General features: G+C 38.9%; 1 protein-coding gene across 6 annotated transcripts in view; it reads left to right on the top strand.

Moving 5' to 3' along the window:
• The window catches only part of RAD21 (RAD21 cohesin complex component), a 45,668-nt gene extending 26,140 nt beyond the window's left edge, over window positions 1-19,528 (top strand). For 4 of the 6 annotated variants that reach the window (XM_061605486.1, XM_061605500.1, XM_061605494.1 and 1 more), the window contains exons 2-14: window positions 1,046-1,213; window positions 2,383-2,512; window positions 3,059-3,158; window positions 3,765-3,871; window positions 4,670-4,906; window positions 7,254-7,379; window positions 8,039-8,161; window positions 11,800-12,023; window positions 13,044-13,188; window positions 13,907-14,058; window positions 14,802-14,951; window positions 15,837-15,920; window positions 17,796-19,528. In XM_061605486.1, the coding sequence (XP_061461470.1) occupies window positions 1,070-1,213; window positions 2,383-2,512; window positions 3,059-3,158; window positions 3,765-3,871; window positions 4,670-4,906; window positions 7,254-7,379; window positions 8,039-8,161; window positions 11,800-12,023; window positions 13,044-13,188; window positions 13,907-14,058; window positions 14,802-14,951; window positions 15,837-15,920; window positions 17,796-17,987 (1,914 nt within the window). In that variant the 5' untranslated portion in view covers window positions 1,046-1,069 and the 3' untranslated portion in view covers window positions 17,988-19,528. The remainder of the gene's footprint in view (window positions 1-1,045; window positions 1,214-2,382; window positions 2,513-3,058; window positions 3,159-3,764; window positions 3,872-4,669; window positions 4,907-7,253; window positions 7,380-8,038; window positions 8,162-11,799; window positions 12,024-13,043; window positions 13,189-13,906; window positions 14,059-14,801; window positions 14,952-15,836; window positions 15,921-17,795) is intronic. The other 2 variants (XM_061605514.1, XM_061605507.1) reach the window with 2 other exon arrangements.
• Window positions 19,529-19,621: the final 93 nt, after the last annotated feature.

Here is a 19,621-nt window from a genome sequence, read left to right as displayed (position 1 = left end):
CAAGCTCTGGATTCACGTGGTGGTGATGAAATGCCTTGTCCTAACATTTTACTACAGTAAATGTATTATTACTAGTTAATATACATTTGCCATTTATGAAGGAGTCGAAGTTGGAGCCGGACAGTAGAAAAATAGAGGAGTCGGAGTCAAAGGTCTGGCGTACCGACTCCACAGCCCTGATCATCATCTGAAAAAAAGTTTATGGCAAATTTTCTGTTTAAAAGTCTCCCACCCCTCCGGCATCCCATTAACGGAAGAAAGCAAGCCTTGGGATTGATACTGTTGCTATTCCCAGCACTGCTGTACAGAGAGCGTTTCTGCTGTACAGTTAAGAGAATTAGTAGAGGCAAATGAAATCATGGCAATATTACTATTTTTGAACCTAGCAGATGCAGTTGGTGACTAGATGCTGTGAATTGCATGGCTTCATGAAATATGCATTGTATCTTCAAGGCTTGTAGTTAAATATACTGTTTTGGAATAGACCTTTACAAAAGGGGGAATTGTATAAGATATGTACTGAAGTTCTGGAAGTTTCAACTGATTATGATTCTTATTGTGCTTGTTAACTGCTTGCTTTTGCTCTACTGGAATGAAAGAACGGAGGAAGCAGAAAAATCTCAATTCTGCTTTTTGTCTGTACAAGTGAGAGATTCCACACATCTGGTCTTTTACCATAGTGTCTTGAAGCTAATACCCTAAAGACATGAGTGAATCATATGGCTCACTATATGAAGAAATCAGCTGTAGGAATAGGTGCTTGATACAATCTGCTACCTGATATTCAATTGCACAATAGTGCTGCAACCTTCCAGTTGGTGCATGGTGGTGTTCCAGAGACCAAATTAAATGTCATTCATGTAGCTTCTTCGTGGGTGTCATATCTCAAAAATCTACTGTGTGAAGTGGCCCTTATTTAAGTAAACTCATGGCATTCTCTTGCTGCTAAACAAAACACCTTGTAGCCTCTATAAAATAACTTGCATGAATTATTTCTGTTGCCTTTTTGTTGCTTAATATTTAGTTTACTTAAATTTCTTTACAGGTTGTGGCATAGACAGTTGGCACAATGTTCTACGCTCACTTTGTCCTGAGCAAGCGAGGGCCGCTAGCCAAAATCTGGTTGGCGGCCCATTGGGATAAGAAACTAACCAAAGCCCATGTGTTTGAATGCAATTTGGAGAGCAGTGTGGAAAGCATCATTTCGCCTAAGGTATTACTTCTATAATTGCATTTTATTTAGAGAAAATAGTATTTTGTACTCTTCATATGATGTCAGACGTGTTGATATAAAAATGTACATTCATTCTGTTATGGCATAATTGAACTTAGCATTAATTGTTTTGCTGGATCACATCAAAGTACATTTAGTCCATTGTCTCGTTTCTGGTTGCAACCAGTTAAATGCTTCTGGGTGCTCAAACCAGGGCATGAAGGGCATGTTCTCTTTCTTTTTGCCCACAATACTTCAGAGGTATATTGCTTCAGCAACAGGATACCATTTAGTTATTATTGCTAGAAATTGTTGTAGACTTCCTGTGTGTGGAATTGAGAAACTGATACTGAAACTGAATTGAGACAGCTGGTGTTTAGTGCATACCTACTTTTGAATCTTATCTGTGTTTGTATTGCTTAATTTACTGTTGATGTTGTAGAGCGTTATATTCATAAACCTGATTGCTTTCAACACTCCATACTGCCTTCAATAAAATTTCCTGTTCCGCTAATAGCCAGGCAAGATGGCATTCCTCCTGCTGGGAGGAAGGGTGGGATATAAATCAATCAAACAAAACAAAACATGTCGTAGAACAGAGAGAACTGGCTGTCTTAAGTAATTCCCATAATTCTGTTCAAGTACTGATTTTCTTATGATGCATGTGTAATAAGGCTTTTGTCAGTCTTTCTAAAATATACATTATTCACAAATGCTAAAAATAGTAATAAATTATCTATGAAACTGTCTGCACTGATATACAAGCCCATCTGTTTGTGCATACAGGTTTTTTAATTTGTGGTACATCTATAGTTCAATTGGAGAAAAGGTAGAATTCATTCTTAGCCAGTTTACAAAAAAGATTCCTACCTGCTTGCCTGAAAATGTTAGTGTGTGGCTATTTACATTTACAAACACACAATAAATACTGGTAAATAAGTTTGTACTGTAGTTGAAATTACAAATAAATGATTTCTAAGGGAAACAGCATAGCATGATTTGGATGTACAGAAAGGATGGCTTTGCAAAATACTTTTCAAAGTGATAGGTCATATCTAACAGCAAAAAAAAGATTCTGACTTGTGAGCTTGAGGAATTAGTTTCTTGTACAGCAGTATTTCTCCATCAGATATGATTGACTTGTGTACTAACTATAAGTAACTTTTCAGGTGAAGATGGCTCTTCGGACTTCAGGACATCTTTTACTGGGAGTTGTTAGAATCTACCACAGGAAAGCTAAATATCTTCTTGCAGACTGTAACGAGGCATTCATTAAGATCAAGATGGCTTTCCGTCCAGGTACTTGCTGCATAGTTGTTTTTCACAAAATTTCTACTATTACAGAAGTAGTAAATTGCTCTGGAAATCACTTACTATATCAGCCCTAGTTCTAATTTTTTTTCTAATACACATTTTTCATTCTGCGTCCGTGTCATCATAGCATTTCTAAGACTTTATTCTTGTGCATGCTTACTTGGGAGTAAGGCATATTAAATAGTGGAACATTTCATAACTTGCTTTGTTTCCTAAGTTATACCCACTGAAATTCTCCAGAGGCTTTTGTGTTCATGCGCTTTCCTTGTAGCCACACAAACAAAAGTCAGTGGTGTTACAGAGTTACAGGAAGTCGCGTGAGGAACTTTTAAAAACAGGCTTATTGACTCAGTTAATAGTCTGTGAGCACATAATGCTGCACCACAACATAAATGTTACTTAAAGTACAGGTTTTATTCCATCTGGTAGAATAGTTCATTTGCTGCAAAGACTCAGGTCATAATAAATGTCATAATCTTTAAGGTGCGAAAATTGTTTTCCCTTTAAAAATGTATAATACCTCTTTTTCAGGTGTTGTTGATTTACCTGAGGAAAACAGAGAAGCTGCATACAACGCTATCACCTTACCTGAAGAATTCCATGATTTTGACCAGCCCTTGCCAGATTTAGAGTAAGCTTTTTCATCTTCTGTGGCTTGCTAAAACTGCTATCCTTGAGAATATATGGTTATGGATATTTTGCCACGTTCCTCTTTTTGTTACAGAAAGTTGGAAAGCTGTAAAAGGTTTGCTTTAAGTACTTGAATCCCATAAGACTCACAGATGCCTCAGCCAGCACCTTGTTTTGAAGATGGCTGATCACACTTGTCAAATTTTGAATGTTGTAGAGTATAGTGCATGTTCTTCATTAGACTTTAAATTTCATAATTATATAGCTACCTGTTTTCTAAACATATGCGGTAATAATATAAGCTATCCAGTACATAAAGTTCTGTGTTTTTTGTTCTTTCAGAAAGTATTCTTGCAGCATTTTCATGTATCTCTTACTCTGAGGAGCCAATATTTTAACTAAATACTTTCGAACAGTTAAATAGTTGCATCTGAAAATACCTGCAGCTACTTTCACAAGCATTTGTTCAGCAGAGAAAGAAAGCTTCTTTGTAGTATTAGTTGGCTTGATAAGACTGGTCTTCTATAACTAAACATTAATATCTATTTATCTTTTGGGATGGTTTCAAATTAAGGATCTATCTCAAATTTTGTGTGTTCTTTTAAAGTGATATTGATGTGGCTCAGCAGTTCAGTTTGAACCAAAGCAGAGTGGAAGAAATTACAATGCGAGAAGAAGTCGGAAACCTCAGTATCCTTCAGGAAAATGACTTTGGTAAAATATAGCTTTTCTTACCCAATGTATTTGTAGTAATTGCACTACAGTTTGACATAACATTAGCACACAAGCAGTTTGTACGGTGTTGTGATAGATGATCGGATATCTTCTATAAACTGTGGGTGATATCCAACTGTGGCAACCTGCCAGCTAAACAGACTTTGCCAGTGCAACAGGACTTTGCTTCCACTCCTCTCCCCCCCCCCCAATAATCTGCTGTGAAGGGTTTGATTGACCCTCTGCAGCAGGTTTGGGGAGGGTGCAAAGAAGAAATCCTGTACTGCCCTGGACATCTTGTGCAGGGTTGAGTTTGCTCTATAACCACTGGAATATATTGGATTAATCAAGATTGGTAAGTGCATAGTGCTGTAGCTTTTGGTATGTATCTTATATTTTAATGGTAGAAAAAGAATTCTGAAATGGTGGGTAAGAAGAACTTTGTTGCAAGATTTCTGGTTGTGGTTTGTTAGAGCAATGTAGCATAAGTGTTGGGGATCAGATAGGGGTTTCAGGTCGAGAGTATAAGTAGTTCACAGACCCCAAAGGAGAGACCGAGCCAATTAGATATTAGTCAATTCATATGAATGAGTAGAGTTATACATAAAACATGAGTAACAGTAAATGGGCTGAGAAAAATAATTGCATGTTTCTGTTACTATAAAGAAGGAACTTTTCTCCACTGGCCAATTTCAACACCATATTAAGAGCATCTGTGACAAATTTAGTAGCATTATAACTATACAGTTAGAATAGGAGAATTCAATAAATTGTAATTTATTACTGAGTCTTTTACAGTGTCAATTACATTTATGATGGCTAATCTTATAGAAGACTTCGGTATGGATGATCGTGAAATGATGAGAGAAGATAGTGCATTTCCGGATGACGTGCTGGATAGTACTAGTGCTTCCAACCTACTGCTGGAGCCTGAACAGAGTACCAGTCACCTTAATGAGAAATCTAATCACTTGGAATATGAAGATCAGTACAAGGATGACAATTTTGGGGAGGGAAATGATGGTGGAATCCTGGGTATGTTGGCAATTCATATTTCACCCTGCATAATTTAAGCCATCCAACCATGTGTGGATTTTTCTTTAAATTGTATATAGTATATAAGTTTTAAAGCCTGTTTGAAACTTCTTGGTAATATCTCAAACACTGGGGTGCTAATGGTGCCTTCAAATGTTAAATTGGTGCTTATGAAACAGGATCCTACTCCTGGTTGAGAAAATACTACTGCAGAGGGCAGAATAGCTGTTGAGTCAGGTTATTGAATACTGTGGCACCAGTAACTAATGGGAATATGTTTTTGGGGTTGGACAGGGATTAACTATTATGATATATCCTTCAGTGTATTTTTGCAATGCTGTTGTTGAAACGCTCGCACGTTACATTTGACTGTCCAATATACAATTCCTTTCGTTGTAATACGATATCAAATATATTTCAAAACATTACCTCTATGGCACCTACGAACAAGATTAGCTATCTTTTAGCAGAATGTAACAAAGACATTACTACTAGAGTGGCCAAATTTATTCATTTGGCGCAACGGAAACGTCTGGAACTCTGGCCTTCCTAATCTGAACTATGTTATGCGGAACTTGGTCTGAACACCAATTTTTATTGACTTCAGTTTTAATGTAATATTGTTTTAACCTTTTAAACTCTTTTGTACTCTGTAAATGCCTATTTTAGGACGGGTCATTGACTGCAAATAAACAATTATTATTATTATTATGTCTGCCCTAAAGGGCAAGAACAACCCCCTCCCCTTTGCACACATGCCATCCTTCCCAGGTGAGATTTAAGACAAATGGCTGTATTGCAGAGTGCATTTATTATAATCCTGAAGATATAATTCTCTGATAATCCTGAAGATAAAGGATTCAGGTTTTATATGTGGTCGCTTGAATGGAACCCCATAGGTGGGTTTCACTGTTGTCATTTCTTTTAAAGCATTCCATAGTTTTTCATGATCTGCACAATCAAAGCCTCTGAGTTTGGATTCATCTTAGTCTGGTGTCTCAACTTTGATCATTCCGCATTGGGTGCCCCTGCTAGGAATCTAGCTTCTTGGTCTAGACTCCTGATGGCATTGCTCTCAGCTTCTTCGACATTCTCAAACCCCCTCACCACGTTAAGGTGTGCATCCTAAAGGGGGTTGTTATGCTTATATCCTGTTTTTAACTCTAAGGAGTTTAAAGTGGCGTACATGATTCTTCTCTCCTCCCCCACTTTATCAAAACAAACCTGTGAGCTAGGTTAGGCTAGGAGATCGTCTTGACCCAATGTTACTCAGCTTCATTGGTCAGTAGGGATTTGAACTGGAGTCTATCCAGTCCTAGTCACACCTTAATCACTACACAATACCTCTGTATTCATAGGGGGTTTTTTGTCCGAAATTATAGCATGGCTTCAAGTTGGCAAACTTGTTTGAAGCAGTCTGATGCTGAGTAGCAGTATTGAAAATAGCTGTCTCGCCATTTTAACTACCGTTTAAGAGTAATGTGATTCCATGGAGGGGACACTATAGCTAAGTGATAGAGCTTCTGCTTTGAAACATAGAAGACAGTTTGTTTGTCTGTCTACTCTGGGCACTGATTCTCCCAAGATCTCAAAGAGAAGTCTTTTACTTTACCTGCTACGAGTGGGAGGTCTAGCCTCAATCTCTGACAGCCCCATTTCAGAAATAATTGAGTAGCAGTGATGAGAAAGACTGAGACCATAGGCAGTTAGTGCCTGTCAAGTCAGTTTCTATTTTCCATGGTGACTTGAAGACACATACTATTGGCATCAGTGCAGAATGTTTACTTTTTGCTTAATTTTGTCCAGTAAAGCTTTCCTAGATAAAATATTGTGATGTTTTATTGATTGAATTTTAGTTGCTTGGTTAATGATTATACTGACCAAAAGTTGAAACTTTCATTGACTTCTATTGACATGTGGATGCTTTAAAACTATAAAGCCCTTTATTTTTCAGATTTGCATAGTGGACTGGTTCTGCCCTGAGCTCCTTAAGGGAAGGGCAATATATAAATTTAATAAATAATAATAATACCTTGAAGTGTGTTATTTGGTCTTAATGAACCCTGGTTTGATAGTGCATGACTACTGTAAAAATACACTTGTTTGCATCTAATATAGTCATAGCTAGGGCACTGCTACCACTTGCACACTGGTGCTCTCATTACCTTTCCTTTCTGCTGTTGTCCCAAGTGCTTCTCCTGAAGATTGGGGAGCCTTGGGGAAGTATACCCCCCAAGCCACACCTTAGTACTTTCTGCTCAGTCATTAAGCTCTTTGAATAATTTCTGTACTGACTTTTTGATACATGATATGTCTCTTCTGTCTTAACTCTGAGTTGCCATTTCAGATGACAAACTTCTCAGCAACAATGAAGGAGGCATCTTTGACGACCCACCTGCTCTTTCAGATGGTGGAGTAATGATGCCTGAGCAACCTCCTCATGATGATATAGATGAGGATGATAATGTCTCAAGTGAGTTTTTGAATTACCTTTTTAAACACAGAAAAGATATGTTGTGAATGCTGGTCACGCTTTGTAGACCCTTTGTTGAACTCTTGACATTTCCTGTGCTGAAGTACTTCCTGTTATCAAGGTGGGAAACTAAAAGAAAGTGCTGTTCTAGGCAACAGGGTAATCCTTTCTCTTCCCTCCTTCCCAGGCTAGGAAACAAACTTTCTCAAACGTATTTCAAACTGCTTGCTGGGGAACAACAGTGGGGGAAGGCTATTGTCATTGTGGGTTTCCCAGAGGCATCTGGTTGGTCACTATGTGAAACATAATTAGTTAGGTCTTTGGCCTGATCCAGTGACCCTAGTGGGGTTCTTATTCTTTTGCCTAGTATTTCATCAATGGAATAAAGGGCAGGGTGACTGAGGGCAAGAAAGCTGCAAATTAGCTCCATTGCTTGGTTTACTTGCCTTTTCCTTAATCTTAAACCTCCTTCTTCTCCCCAAAGCACTCTGTGTCATCATGAGAGAACGCACTGAATGGTGTGTATAAATATAAATTGGGTGGGCAATGTGTGAGAATAGGAAATCGGTGGAATTGTGTGAACCCCATGCATTTCCACTTCTGATATTTAGTATTTTGGCTATTTAGTAGGAAGCTCACTTTAACTCTTTGATTCACAGTGGGTGGACCAGATAGCCCAGACTCAGTTGATCCAGTTGAACCACTGCCAACTATGACTGATCAGACAACATTGGTTCCAAATGAAGAAGAAGCTTTTGCTTTAGAACCTATTGATATAACTGGTAAATACACAATTCTAATGAAGCCTTTGTACTTAAAACTATTTGTGCTAGAAAAGTATTGAGTTTATTGAAAAGCCGTGTTAATCTTTTGTAGCAAAACCAACAAGAGCCTTGTGGCGTTTTAAAAGCTATCATTTATTATGGCATAAATGACAACTGTCTAGTTGACTTACACTGAGTGAAAAAGAGCATATTAATAAAATAAACTTAGTAATATTGCAGACAGCATAATTATGAAATTTATGTTCTGTTTTGATTACATAAACAGGTATATCATTACAATGGGTTTTTGAAATGTAATGATACATAAAAGTCTCAGACAAGTAATTATGTAATGCTTCTGATAACTTTCCACACTTTTCTCTCTAGTTCTTCAGACACTTTCCTGCAAAGTGCTTAGTTTGGTGGTCTTATAACAATACAGAATCACATGGAATGGTAGTTCACAGCTCAGTCATTAAGCCCTTTGGATCATTTCTGTACAGAGATATAAAATTGAATTATGTAATATAAACCTTAAAGCTTCAGGTTTTTAATTAATTGACTAAAATGCTAATTGAAGATGAAAATGCAACTGCAAGGAAGAAAAGAAAGTCAGTTGGGCATTCAACAAGCAAAGGGTCTAGGATTTGAATCTCTTGAATGGCCTGCTTCATAAAGATGTACCAGCTACCACCTTGTGCATCATAGTCTTGTTACATCTAAACTTGCACTGTGCAACCATGGATTGGAGTTTAGTGCATACTAGATACAGATTCCATGAACTAATTGGCCAAAGGCCTTTTGGATATTGCCATTAAGAAAGGTGGAGATATTGCCAGATACAAGTGAAGATGGTTAAATTATGGGATGATGTAAAGTACAAGGGGGGCACATCTCAAATCACTGAGGGTCATGTCTCCACTATATTAAGCAAAGCATTTTAGTCAGAATGTTTTTATTATTACCATTTCTAATTGTCTTGCCCATTATCCATTAGCTATCATCTTCTCTCTGCATCCCATAGTATTGTATCTTCTCTCTTTGCACTCCTTTCTGCTAACGTTAAGGTTCCTTCCCCATAGCGCTCTTTTCTTCCTCTGTATCACTACAGCGAGTCTGTGCGCCAGTTCTATTAACCGTCCCTCTTTTTCACACCCATCTGTTTCTCCAACTCCTTACTTCAGTCTCTTTTCTTACCTCTTCAATTACATCTTATTTCTCTCCTTCAGACTTCACACACAGTCTTTCATGCTCCAAACTGTTCGTACACTCAGAGTCTCAGACATAATGGTTGGGCAAAGCAGTGTAGCTGGCTGAGGAGAGGAGCAGTTCAGATGTGGTATCACAGGCAGTCTTCTTCATGGCCTGTGTTCCCAAAAGATCTACAGAGAACGAGTATTTAGGGTTTACAAGTTGTCAGGAGACCATATTGTATGTTGTGCAGGCCAGTGCTAAATCATTAATCCATGGATGTTAGGTCTGATCAGTAAGAGGCTATAAATATTGGTGACGTGCTATTTTTGACTGCCTTGGCATTCAGAACTGCTACAGGAGGGAAACTCACTAATCTTAATGAGCCATTTGTTGGATGCAATGAGAGAGAATCCAGAGAGGTTAACTAAAAACCGTTTGATTCCTGTCCCTCCCATCTGCATGCCTTGTAGCGTACATGAGTGTTCCTTCTAATGTTACTCTTACTGTTAAATGTCTCTTGCTACTGGAACGTCCATGAGTCTGAAATGCATAGCAGGCCTTTCTGTACACCCAGTGAGCTTCATCTCAGTTCTGGGTGATACTGAACTATACGCTTTTTTCAGATTTCTGAGGCTGACTGAATCATTAGGAACAAGAAGCTGACAAAAGAACTCTGCAGGTGCTACAAGGATAATACGTGGGTGCAGTATGGCCTAACTGCTACTGTGCCATCGACCTGCCTGCCTGTGTGTGTGTACGTGCATGTGCACACACAACTCAGAATCTTGGCAGCTTGTGCTGGTTGACTAACCTTGATATATATTCAGGGATCATAATTGTGCAGATAGTCAGACCCTGCTGAATGTGGTATTAACTGTGAGCAATATATTAGTAATTTATAACTTCATGGCACAATCTTAGAATCATAGAGTTGGAAGTGGCCTATAAGGCCGTTGAATCTAACCCCCTGCTCAGTGCAGGAATCCAAATTAAAGCATACCCGACAGGTGGCTGTCCAGCAGCCTCTTGAATTCCTCCAGTGTTGGCGAGCCTACCATCTCCCTAGGTAATTGTCGTACCGCTCTAATAGTTAGGAAGTTTTTTCCTGTTGTTCAAGCAAAATCTGGCTTCCTGTAACTTGAAACTACTACTCGGTGTCCTACACTCTGGGACAATTGAGAAGAGATCCTGGTCCTCCTCTGTGTGGCAACCTTTCAAGTACTTGAACAGTGCTATCATATCTCCCCTCAGTCTTCTCAAGGCTAAACATGCCCAGTTCTTTCAGTCTTTCCTCATAGGGCTTTGTTTTCAGTCCCCTGATCATCCTTGTTGCTCTCCTCTGAACCCGTTTGTCTGCATCCTTCTTAAAGTGCAGACTGTTTGAATCATTAGGAACAATTGTGTGTGTGGATGCAGGACTCAAGATGAGACCTAACCAGTGCCAAATAGAGGGGAAGTAGTACTTCATGTGATTTGGAAACTATACTTCTGTTAATGCCTCCTAAAATAGCATTTGCCTTTTTTGCAGCCATATCACACTGTTGGCTGATATTCATCTTGCGATCAACAACAATTCTAAGATCCTTCTCGCATGTAGTATTGCTGAGCCAAGTATCCCCCACCTCTAACTGTGCATTTGGTTTCTTTTTCTTAGGTGTAGAACTTTGCACTTAACCGTGCAAATTTGATAAGCATACCCTACACCTCCTCCTCGAAGTCATTAATAAAAGTGTTGAAGAGTACTGGGCCGAGGACTGAGCCCTGCGGTATCCCGCTCAGTAGATCCCTCCACTTTGAGACGAAACCATTGATAAGCACTCTGAGTATGATTCTGTAGCCAGCTGTGGATCCACCTGATGGTTGTTCCATCCAGTCCGCATTTAGTTAGCTTGCTAATCAGAATATAATGGAGCACTTTGTCAAAAGCTTTGCTGAAGTCAAGACATATTATGTCCATAGCATTCCCGCACTTCACCAGGGAGGTTACCCAATAAAAAATGGGATAAGATTAGTTTGGCAGGATTTGTTTTTGACAAATCCATGTTGGCTTCTAGTAATCACTGCATTGTTTTCAAGGTGCTTACATCTTGACAGCTTTATAATCTGCTTCAGAGTTTTCCCAGGAATTGATGTCAGGCTGACCATAGTTCCTTTTTGAAGATAAGGACGTTAGCCCTCCTCCAGTCATCCAACACCTCACTCATCCTCCATGATTTCACAATAGATAATAGACAATGGTTCCGAGAGTTCTTCAAGCCAGTTCCTTCATTATTCTAGGATGCAGTTCATCAGGAGATTTGAACTCATTTAACACTGGTAACTAAGAAAAATCTGTTAAAAGCAAAATTTTGTTTTTACTTGAGCAGCACAATACTTTAGGAGTCTTAAAAACTGTTAATTATGTGATATTCTAAATCTGACTGTCTTTATCATATGGTTTTAACAATTTTTTTTTTGACCAGTTAAGGAAACAAAGGCAAAAAGGAAGAGAAAGCTGATTGTAGACAGTGTGAAAGAGCTAGACAGCAAGACTATCAGAGCCCAACTGAGTGACTACTCTGATATTGTCACAACACTGGATTTGGCACCTCCTACTAAGAAGCTAATGATGTGGAAAGAGACTGGGGGTGTTGAAAAACTTTTCTCTCTTCCTGCTCAGCCTCTGTGGAATAACAGGCTGTTGAAGGTGAATCAGGCTCTGGGAAATGTATTTTAAAATGAGTTAGTTGCATTAATAGCAGATGTCTTAATGTTATTTGCCCTCAACTAAATACTATTATTATTTATTTAATTACAGTCATAGACCCAATCAGTTATAAAACATAGAAAAAACATAAAAGGATTTAAGTACATACAAAAGGATTTGTATACATAAAAAGGATTTGTGTTCATACAATTTCATAGTTAAGATATCGTTTAAAATAAGAGTGTCAACAGCATTGAACACGTTGCACTTGTCTTTTCCGCAACGACTGCGCTATATAAAGGAATTTAGCAACTGCTTCGGTTGTAAGTTTATTTTTGTCAGACAAAAGATGGAAGACTGTCCGTTCTGGATGTTTATTAGAGAGTCCAAGAGTGAGTGGTAAGATAATTTTAGCTCTTATATCCTTATATAGCTCACATTTGAGAAGAACGTGTTCTAGGGTTTCGGGAGTATTTGTATTGCATTGCAAAAGCAATAGCGATTGAGAAAGGGGGGGTACCTTGAAAGCGGCCTGTAAGGAGAGCAGAGGGTAGGCAATTGAATCTTGCTCTAGAGAACAGAAACCTATATTGTGAAAAATTTAGCTGTTCTAAATAAGACATATAAGATGGGAAGCTAAAATTCAACCCAAATTGAAGGGAGGAGCAAGATGTTAGTGCTTTGGAGAATAAATACTGCCGGTCAAGATCTTTAATTCGTTGAGTAATAACTGCTTTGGCTGTTTCAAAGCCCCAGGATGACAGAAGTTCTAAAGACAGACCTAGGTGATTTAGCTTCCCTAAATACACCATAGCACATTCTACATTGTAAATGACAAGTTCATAAGAGTTAATCAGTTTTACAATTTTTGGTGTGAGTACTTGCCATTTTATTTAAAATCATTTTTGTGTCCTGCCTTTCTGGTCTTAACACTATACCATCTGAAGTGGCTTAACTGCAAAAGCTATTTAGAGGCCTGTTGTTCAGCTGTATACTTAACTTGCTTTCTTTTGCTTGTAGCTTTTCACTCGCTGTTTAACACCTCTTGTACCAGAAGATCTTAGAAAGAGGAGGAAAGGTGGGGAAGCTGATAACCTGGATGAGTTCCTTAAGGACTTTGAGAATCCAGAAGTGCCCAGAGAGGAACAGCAGCGCAATATTATTGGTTTGTGTTTTAATGGCATCCTTCCTGACCTTTAGAGCAGGGATGGGGAACCTTTTTGGCTCCATAGGTTAGATCTTACCAGGATTGGTCTTGCAGGCTAAATTTGACACTTCGGCGGTCCACCTGTCTGTCACCTGGCGTCGGGTGCAAGGTGCTTTGAAGTCTGAAGTCAGGACTTCAAAGCACCTTGCATGACACTACTAAAACAAAGAGATTTTACCCTTTATTTTAGCACAGCATTTGATGCAAAGCCTTTCCTGATGGTTTGCATCAAAAGCCTTGCTAAAATTGAGGGAAAAACTTTTAGCAGAGGATTCCCTGGAAATCCCTTACTGAATCAGGAAGGGATTTGCATTGGAATCCTGCCAGACTGAGCAGGCTTTAACAGCCCCCCCCCCCGCTCATTGGCTGACAAACAGAATATTAAATGCTGCTGAGTTTGATTGTACAATAGCCATGTTCCCTGCTTAGGAAAAGGAATGCACAGCCAACACAGGATTTGTGTGTATTGACATCTTCTATGTTTAGAAAAAAGCAAGTAGTAGTAGTAGTAGTAGTAAAAAGTCATGTGCTGAGTATTAATATTCCCCCCTCCTCATAGAGTACAATAATCTGCAACATTCTCATTCTTGAAAAAATAAAATAAAAATAGAGACAAGTGCAGATTCTTAAATGACTTTGAGTAAGATAGTTACTTATTGATACTTTCATGCAATAGACGAACCTATATTGGAAGAGCCAAGTCGCCTTCAGGAATCCATGATGGAGGGCAGCAGAACCAACTTGGATGAATCAGTCATGCCACCGCCTCCACCCCAAACAGGGATAAAGCGAAAGGCTTCACAAGTAGAACCAGAGCCTGTACTACCGGTGAGTTACATGCTCTTGGCATTCCACCGTAATGCATAATTAGAAGAGAGTCTCTGTTCACCTATAGGTTGTACTAGAACAAATGGAAGAAAGTGGCCTGAAAAATGTGCAAGGCTCTTGATTTGAAAACCTTTCAACATCTAAAGCAGCGCTATGAATCGTATGTGAAATGTTACAGGGAATTTGTGTCTATTCAGAGTTGGGCAGTTCCTTATAACCGTTCTCCAGTTGCAAATACAACATCTCCTTTTGGCTATTCCAAATAGAACATTTTACGTTTTTGTAAAATGGTTGTTTTTTCCATCAGAGAATCTGACCTGCTAGTGAGAATGGTACATCCATTATTTCTACTGCATGCTGGCTACTTCGGTGCATCTTTGTCATCCTGTCTTGCATCTATAGAATGCTGGCATATGTCAGGTTGCCCAGCATAGTAGTTGTTAACTGTGTACTATTATCTGTCTAAGCTATGCTTGGCAGTAGTTCAAACTACCTTCCCTGAAGAATGCAGTAATCTGGTGGTAGTGATACTATCAGAATTTCTGATAATAAGTTGGCCACTGAGGAAAGATGCAAAAGTCCTTGAATGGATGTTGACAGATGGAGGATGTATTACTAGATTTTTGTTTAATGCAGTACAATGCTTTTGAAAAACTGAGTTTTTAGTTAAGATTTTATCAATCCTGCTGCTTATAGTTATGATTTAATTTCAGTTGTTTCAAGTTGAATATCTTTGTCCTCAGTCTCAGCCATTGCAACAGATAGAAATGCCACCAGTGGAATTGCCTCCTGAAGAGCCTCCAAACATCTGCCAGCTAATTCCAGAGCTGGAGCTCTTGCCGGAAAAGGAAAAGGAGAAAGGAAAGGAAAAGGATGAAGAAGAAGAGGAAGAGGTAAGGACCGAGGTGTTTAACAGGGATGCAACACAGGAGTACCTGTTGGATGTATTAATTAAATGGCTTCTAGAAATTGAACACATTTGTATGTTTGCTTTTTCCCACCTGTCCCCAAAAGGTATTGTATTATCTGTTTTTGTATCTTCGCTGTTGAATTAAGCATGCAGAAACAGGGTTGTGTGTAATTCTTTACCTGGATTCCCTTTGACCTTGTTGCACCCACAGATATAGAAAAATGTTGAAGCTTTAGAACTGTGTTTGGCTGCATTTATATGCGTGATCTGATCTCTCAGCTGGGGCTGAACAAGTTGCAGTCTAATGCTACAGTTTCTAGTTCTAGATTCTAGGTCTGGAGTGAGAATTGATGGCTTGAGTGAATACTCAACTAAGTCTGGATCAAGCTGTATGAGCCTAGTTGTATCAGATCAAGGATCCACCCATTGCCCTGCTTCCCTAAGTGACCAGCAGATGCTTCCAGGAATCCTTCAAACAGGATGTGGAGGCGACAGTCTTCTCATTGTTTGTCTCCTAACTACTGGTGTGCAGAATCATACTAAAAGGATGTGTCCTCCATGAATTTGTCTAATTCCGTTGTAAAGCCATTTAAGCCAGCAGCAATTGCCGCTGCTGTGACAGGAAGTATAAGAAGTTATGCACTGTACTCTTGTTTGCCCTGAAACTACTGTCAATAAATTTTATTTTACTGTTAAGAGCCATGTAAGTAATAATAATAATTTATAATTTCCTCATCTGCCTTTTGTTTTGTGCCTTGAGCTTTTCAGTCAAGTCAGTCTGGCCTGCAGTTTTGTTTTGTTTTTACTAGCAAGGAAGGATGATTTTAATGGACTATCTGAGTCTTATCTAAAATGTGATTGATTGCAGGAGGAAGATGGTACAGGTGGTGACCAGGATCAAGAGGAAAGACGATGGAACAAGAGAACTCAACAAATGCTTCATGGTCTTCAGGTATTTATTTTTTTTCGGTATATGAAGAGTACTTCTCAACATGACTTGTCTTCAGACAGTGCATACCTGAGTCTTCCTACACTGGCCAGTCAGGAAGCAAACAAGTTGGGCAAAAGGCAACAGCCCTCTCCCTTGGTTGTTTTCTTGTAATTGGTCTAATAGGTAGAGGAGATTCCCTAACTTAGGCTGCAACCCAATACATGTCTACTCTGAAATAAGCTCCATTGGGTTCAATAGGAGTTATTCCCAGGTAAGTGTGTATGGGTTGCAGCCTTAGTTGGGAATGCGAATTCCTCAAAAGCTTTAGGCTATGGATTTTATTATCTAGCAATTCAAACTCTCTGTGCCCTTTTCTGAAGCTCTGAAAGGTTTCCAAATAAGCAGGGATTTGTTCAGCTCCACATGCAGTAGTAAAGCCTCTGTATATAGCCGTGTACATGGTAGATATGCTAATTTGAGGTTTGTGCCATGTGTGCATGCATATTTTATTTATTATTTGATTTATATCCCGTCCTTCCTCCCAACAGGAGCCCAGGGCGACAAACAAAAGCACTAAAAACACTTTAAAACATCATAAAACAGACTTTAAAATACATTAAAACAGACTTTAAAATACATTAAAACAAAACATCTTTAAAAACATTTTTTTAAAAAGCTCTGAAGACATCTTAAGAAAGGGGAAAAAAGGTTAAACATATTGTTTCTTAAAAAAGGTTTAAAAAACATATTAAAAAGCAATTCCAACACAGATGCAGACTGGGATAAGGTCTCAACTTAAAAGGCTTTTTGAAAGAGGAAGGTCTTCAATAGGCGCTGAAAAGATAACAGAGATGGCGCCTATCTAATATTTAAGGGTAGGGAATTCCACAAGGCAGGTGCTGCCACACTAAAGGTCCGTTTCCTGTGTTGTGCAGAATGGACCTCCTGATAAGATGGTATCTGCAGGAGACCCTCACCTGCAGAGCACAGTGATCGACTGGGTATATAAGGGATAAGATGGTCTTTCAGGTATCCTGGTCCCAAGCTGTATAGGGATTTGTACACCAAAACTAGAACCTTGAACTTGGCCTGGTAGCAAATGGGCAGCCAGTGCAGTTCTCTCAGCAGCGAGTGACATATTGGCGATACCCTGCCCCAGTGAGCAGTCTCGCCACCACATTTTACACCAGCTGCAGCTTCTGGACCAACCTCAAGGGCAGCCCCACATAGAGCGCATTTCAGTAATCCAGCCTGGAGGTTACCAATGCATGGACAACAGTGGTCAGGCTATGTGAAATATGCATGCAGTCATGAGTATAGGGAGGCAGTAGCCTTTTCACATTCACAGAGACTTGCAAGTTTCTGCTCTTACTGTTTATTGCTGTATTTTATAATCTCCCTGTTGGCTGCTCATGATTTTACTTGATCAAGCTTTGACTTCTGCACTGATTGGGGATCCACACATTTTGACTGGCCTTGGTAGGCAGACAGATCGTTCCTCTGCATCAATTCTCACCTGAGGGAGGGGGTTGGGGTCTTGTCTCTTGCATCACACTGAGTTCTGGAGGTGCTCTGAGCTCCTCCCAAGGCTCATTGTTGACTGCAGAGGCATGCCTTTGTCTTCATTCCCTGTTTCAAGCAGGTGGTGTTATTGCATCTGTTAAATTGCGAGAGTCTCAGAAAGCCATGAATGTCTTGTTGTGTCTTGGAAAGTACAACACGAAGTTATGAAGAGCCTCCAGTCTTTCTAGGCTTTTAGAGAATGGGAGAGGGTCTCACCGGAATAAAATATCTGCTTGTCAGCAATGAGCTAGTAAGCTCATTGATAATCCTCTGGTACTAGCAAATGTAATCACTTCTGAGCTGATTGTGAACAATTATTTTCTGTGTTTTCAGAGAGCTCTGGCCAAGACTGGAGCAGAATCCATCAGTTTGCTTGAGCTGTGCAGGAATACAAACCGAAAACAAGCAGCAGCAAAATTCTACAGTTTCTTGGTACTAAAAAAGCAGCAAGCTATAGAGCTGACACAGGAAGAACCATACAGTGACATCATTGCAACTCCTGGTCCCAGATTCCATATTATTTGAATGTTTGTTTGTCTTACTATATAGTTAGCATCATTAGTGCTTACACATTGTCCCATGTGTAGGGCCTACAAAAGGAAAAAGATTTCTAGATTTCATTGTCTGTACAGTCGTTGACTTTTGTGTTCTGTTTTTTTTTCTATTACATTTTAACCCTTTTGCATTTCTTGTAACTCTTTTGCGCTGGGTGACTTGAGTTCCAGTTGCAAAGACGAGAGAAAGTGACTCAAGGACCTAATAAAGAGTGTTTTAAAAACAAATCAAAACACATGTGTGCAATATTGGTGCATGTAACTATGACTAATACATTGTTTTACAATTATCTGCTTAGTAAACTAGAGTGCTGTTTTAATTAACTCCAGAAGACCCAAAATGGCCAACCTATTGTCTCATAATAGTTTTTGCCAAACGTGCCTAAAATGTATGCTCCCTTCCTCAAGGTAGTGAATTCTTCCTGCCTGAAATTTCAGTGTTTTATCATCTTCTGGGGGTGTGCTTGGAGCTACCAGCATGAATCCTAGTGCCTGGCAGGAGTCCTTGCTGTGCCATGGGATCACTAGAATAGGGTTTAAGCAGCTCTGAGTACAAGTGTAAATGGGTGCCCTTGGAAAATACTATTTAAGTGCAAGAGAGACAATACATTTCTGGTGTTGGATTTTACATTCCTTCTCAGCGTGGTCCATTTCTGATAGCCAGTTGTGAGGATGGGATAATTCTACTATCGGGCACCAACTGCAATTAAGCTTTTTTCTTGTTGATTCGAAAGCTCTTGAGAATTTTTAGGACTCTAGAAATGCCATAATTCTTGATTACAGGCTGTTTGATTTAGGTAAGCTGGTAGCTAGAAGGGTCTCAGAGTTTGAGCAAATTACTTTTTTTTTTTTTTACAAATTTTACCACTGGCCCTGAAATGACAGCAGGCTACAGATGTATATTTTAGAGGCAGGAAAAACTTGCATTTATTGAACATAATCTTGTTGTGTAATAAGTATTAGTAGATCTCCAGTGACCTTCACAGTTTTTGTAACTGTGTTTCCCAATAATGCATACTCCTGGAACACTGAATAGGTTTGCAAATAACTTCTAATTTGATTTTACTACTTAATAACAAAGGTTTTACTATCAGGACCATGCCATACCAGAAATCATGTGAATATGTTGATGGATATGTCAATATTTGGGGTGCAAAATTACTAAAGATTCTGATTTTAAATGTTGGCACTTTTGTGAAATGATTCTGTTCTGGAACTGAGATTTCAGTGTGTACCCAAGTGTAAAATTATGTGAATGTTTTAAAATTTGCAATGTTTTAATAATCCTTGAGAAAGTTGACTGTATAAAATAGTTACTGCAACTTTATTTTTGACATGATGTGCCTGTACAACCATGATTTCCCCCCTTTGTACAAAGAGACATTGTAGATAACTTGAATGTTTAACTATAGAGAAGGTCATTAGTTTCTTGTTATACTTTGTTAGTCTGTTTTTTGTTGCTTTCAGGGTTAATATTCTTGAAAATAGTTGCTGTTATGTATAACTTTTCTAATAAAAGTTGTGTTAAGCTATTAGATAACGGATGCTTTTATCTTATTTTCCTCTTTCTTTGTGTGTGTTTTATGTTTGGATCCAGAGATGTCT

Source organism: Rhineura floridana, chromosome 1 (assembly GCF_030035675.1).
Source record: "Rhineura floridana isolate rRhiFlo1 chromosome 1, rRhiFlo1.hap2, whole genome shotgun sequence".
NCBI lineage: Eukaryota > Metazoa > Chordata > Lepidosauria > Squamata > Rhineuridae > Rhineura > Rhineura floridana.
The sequence above is the reverse complement of the archived record's forward strand: the minus strand, read 5'-3'. Positions and strand labels throughout refer to the sequence as shown.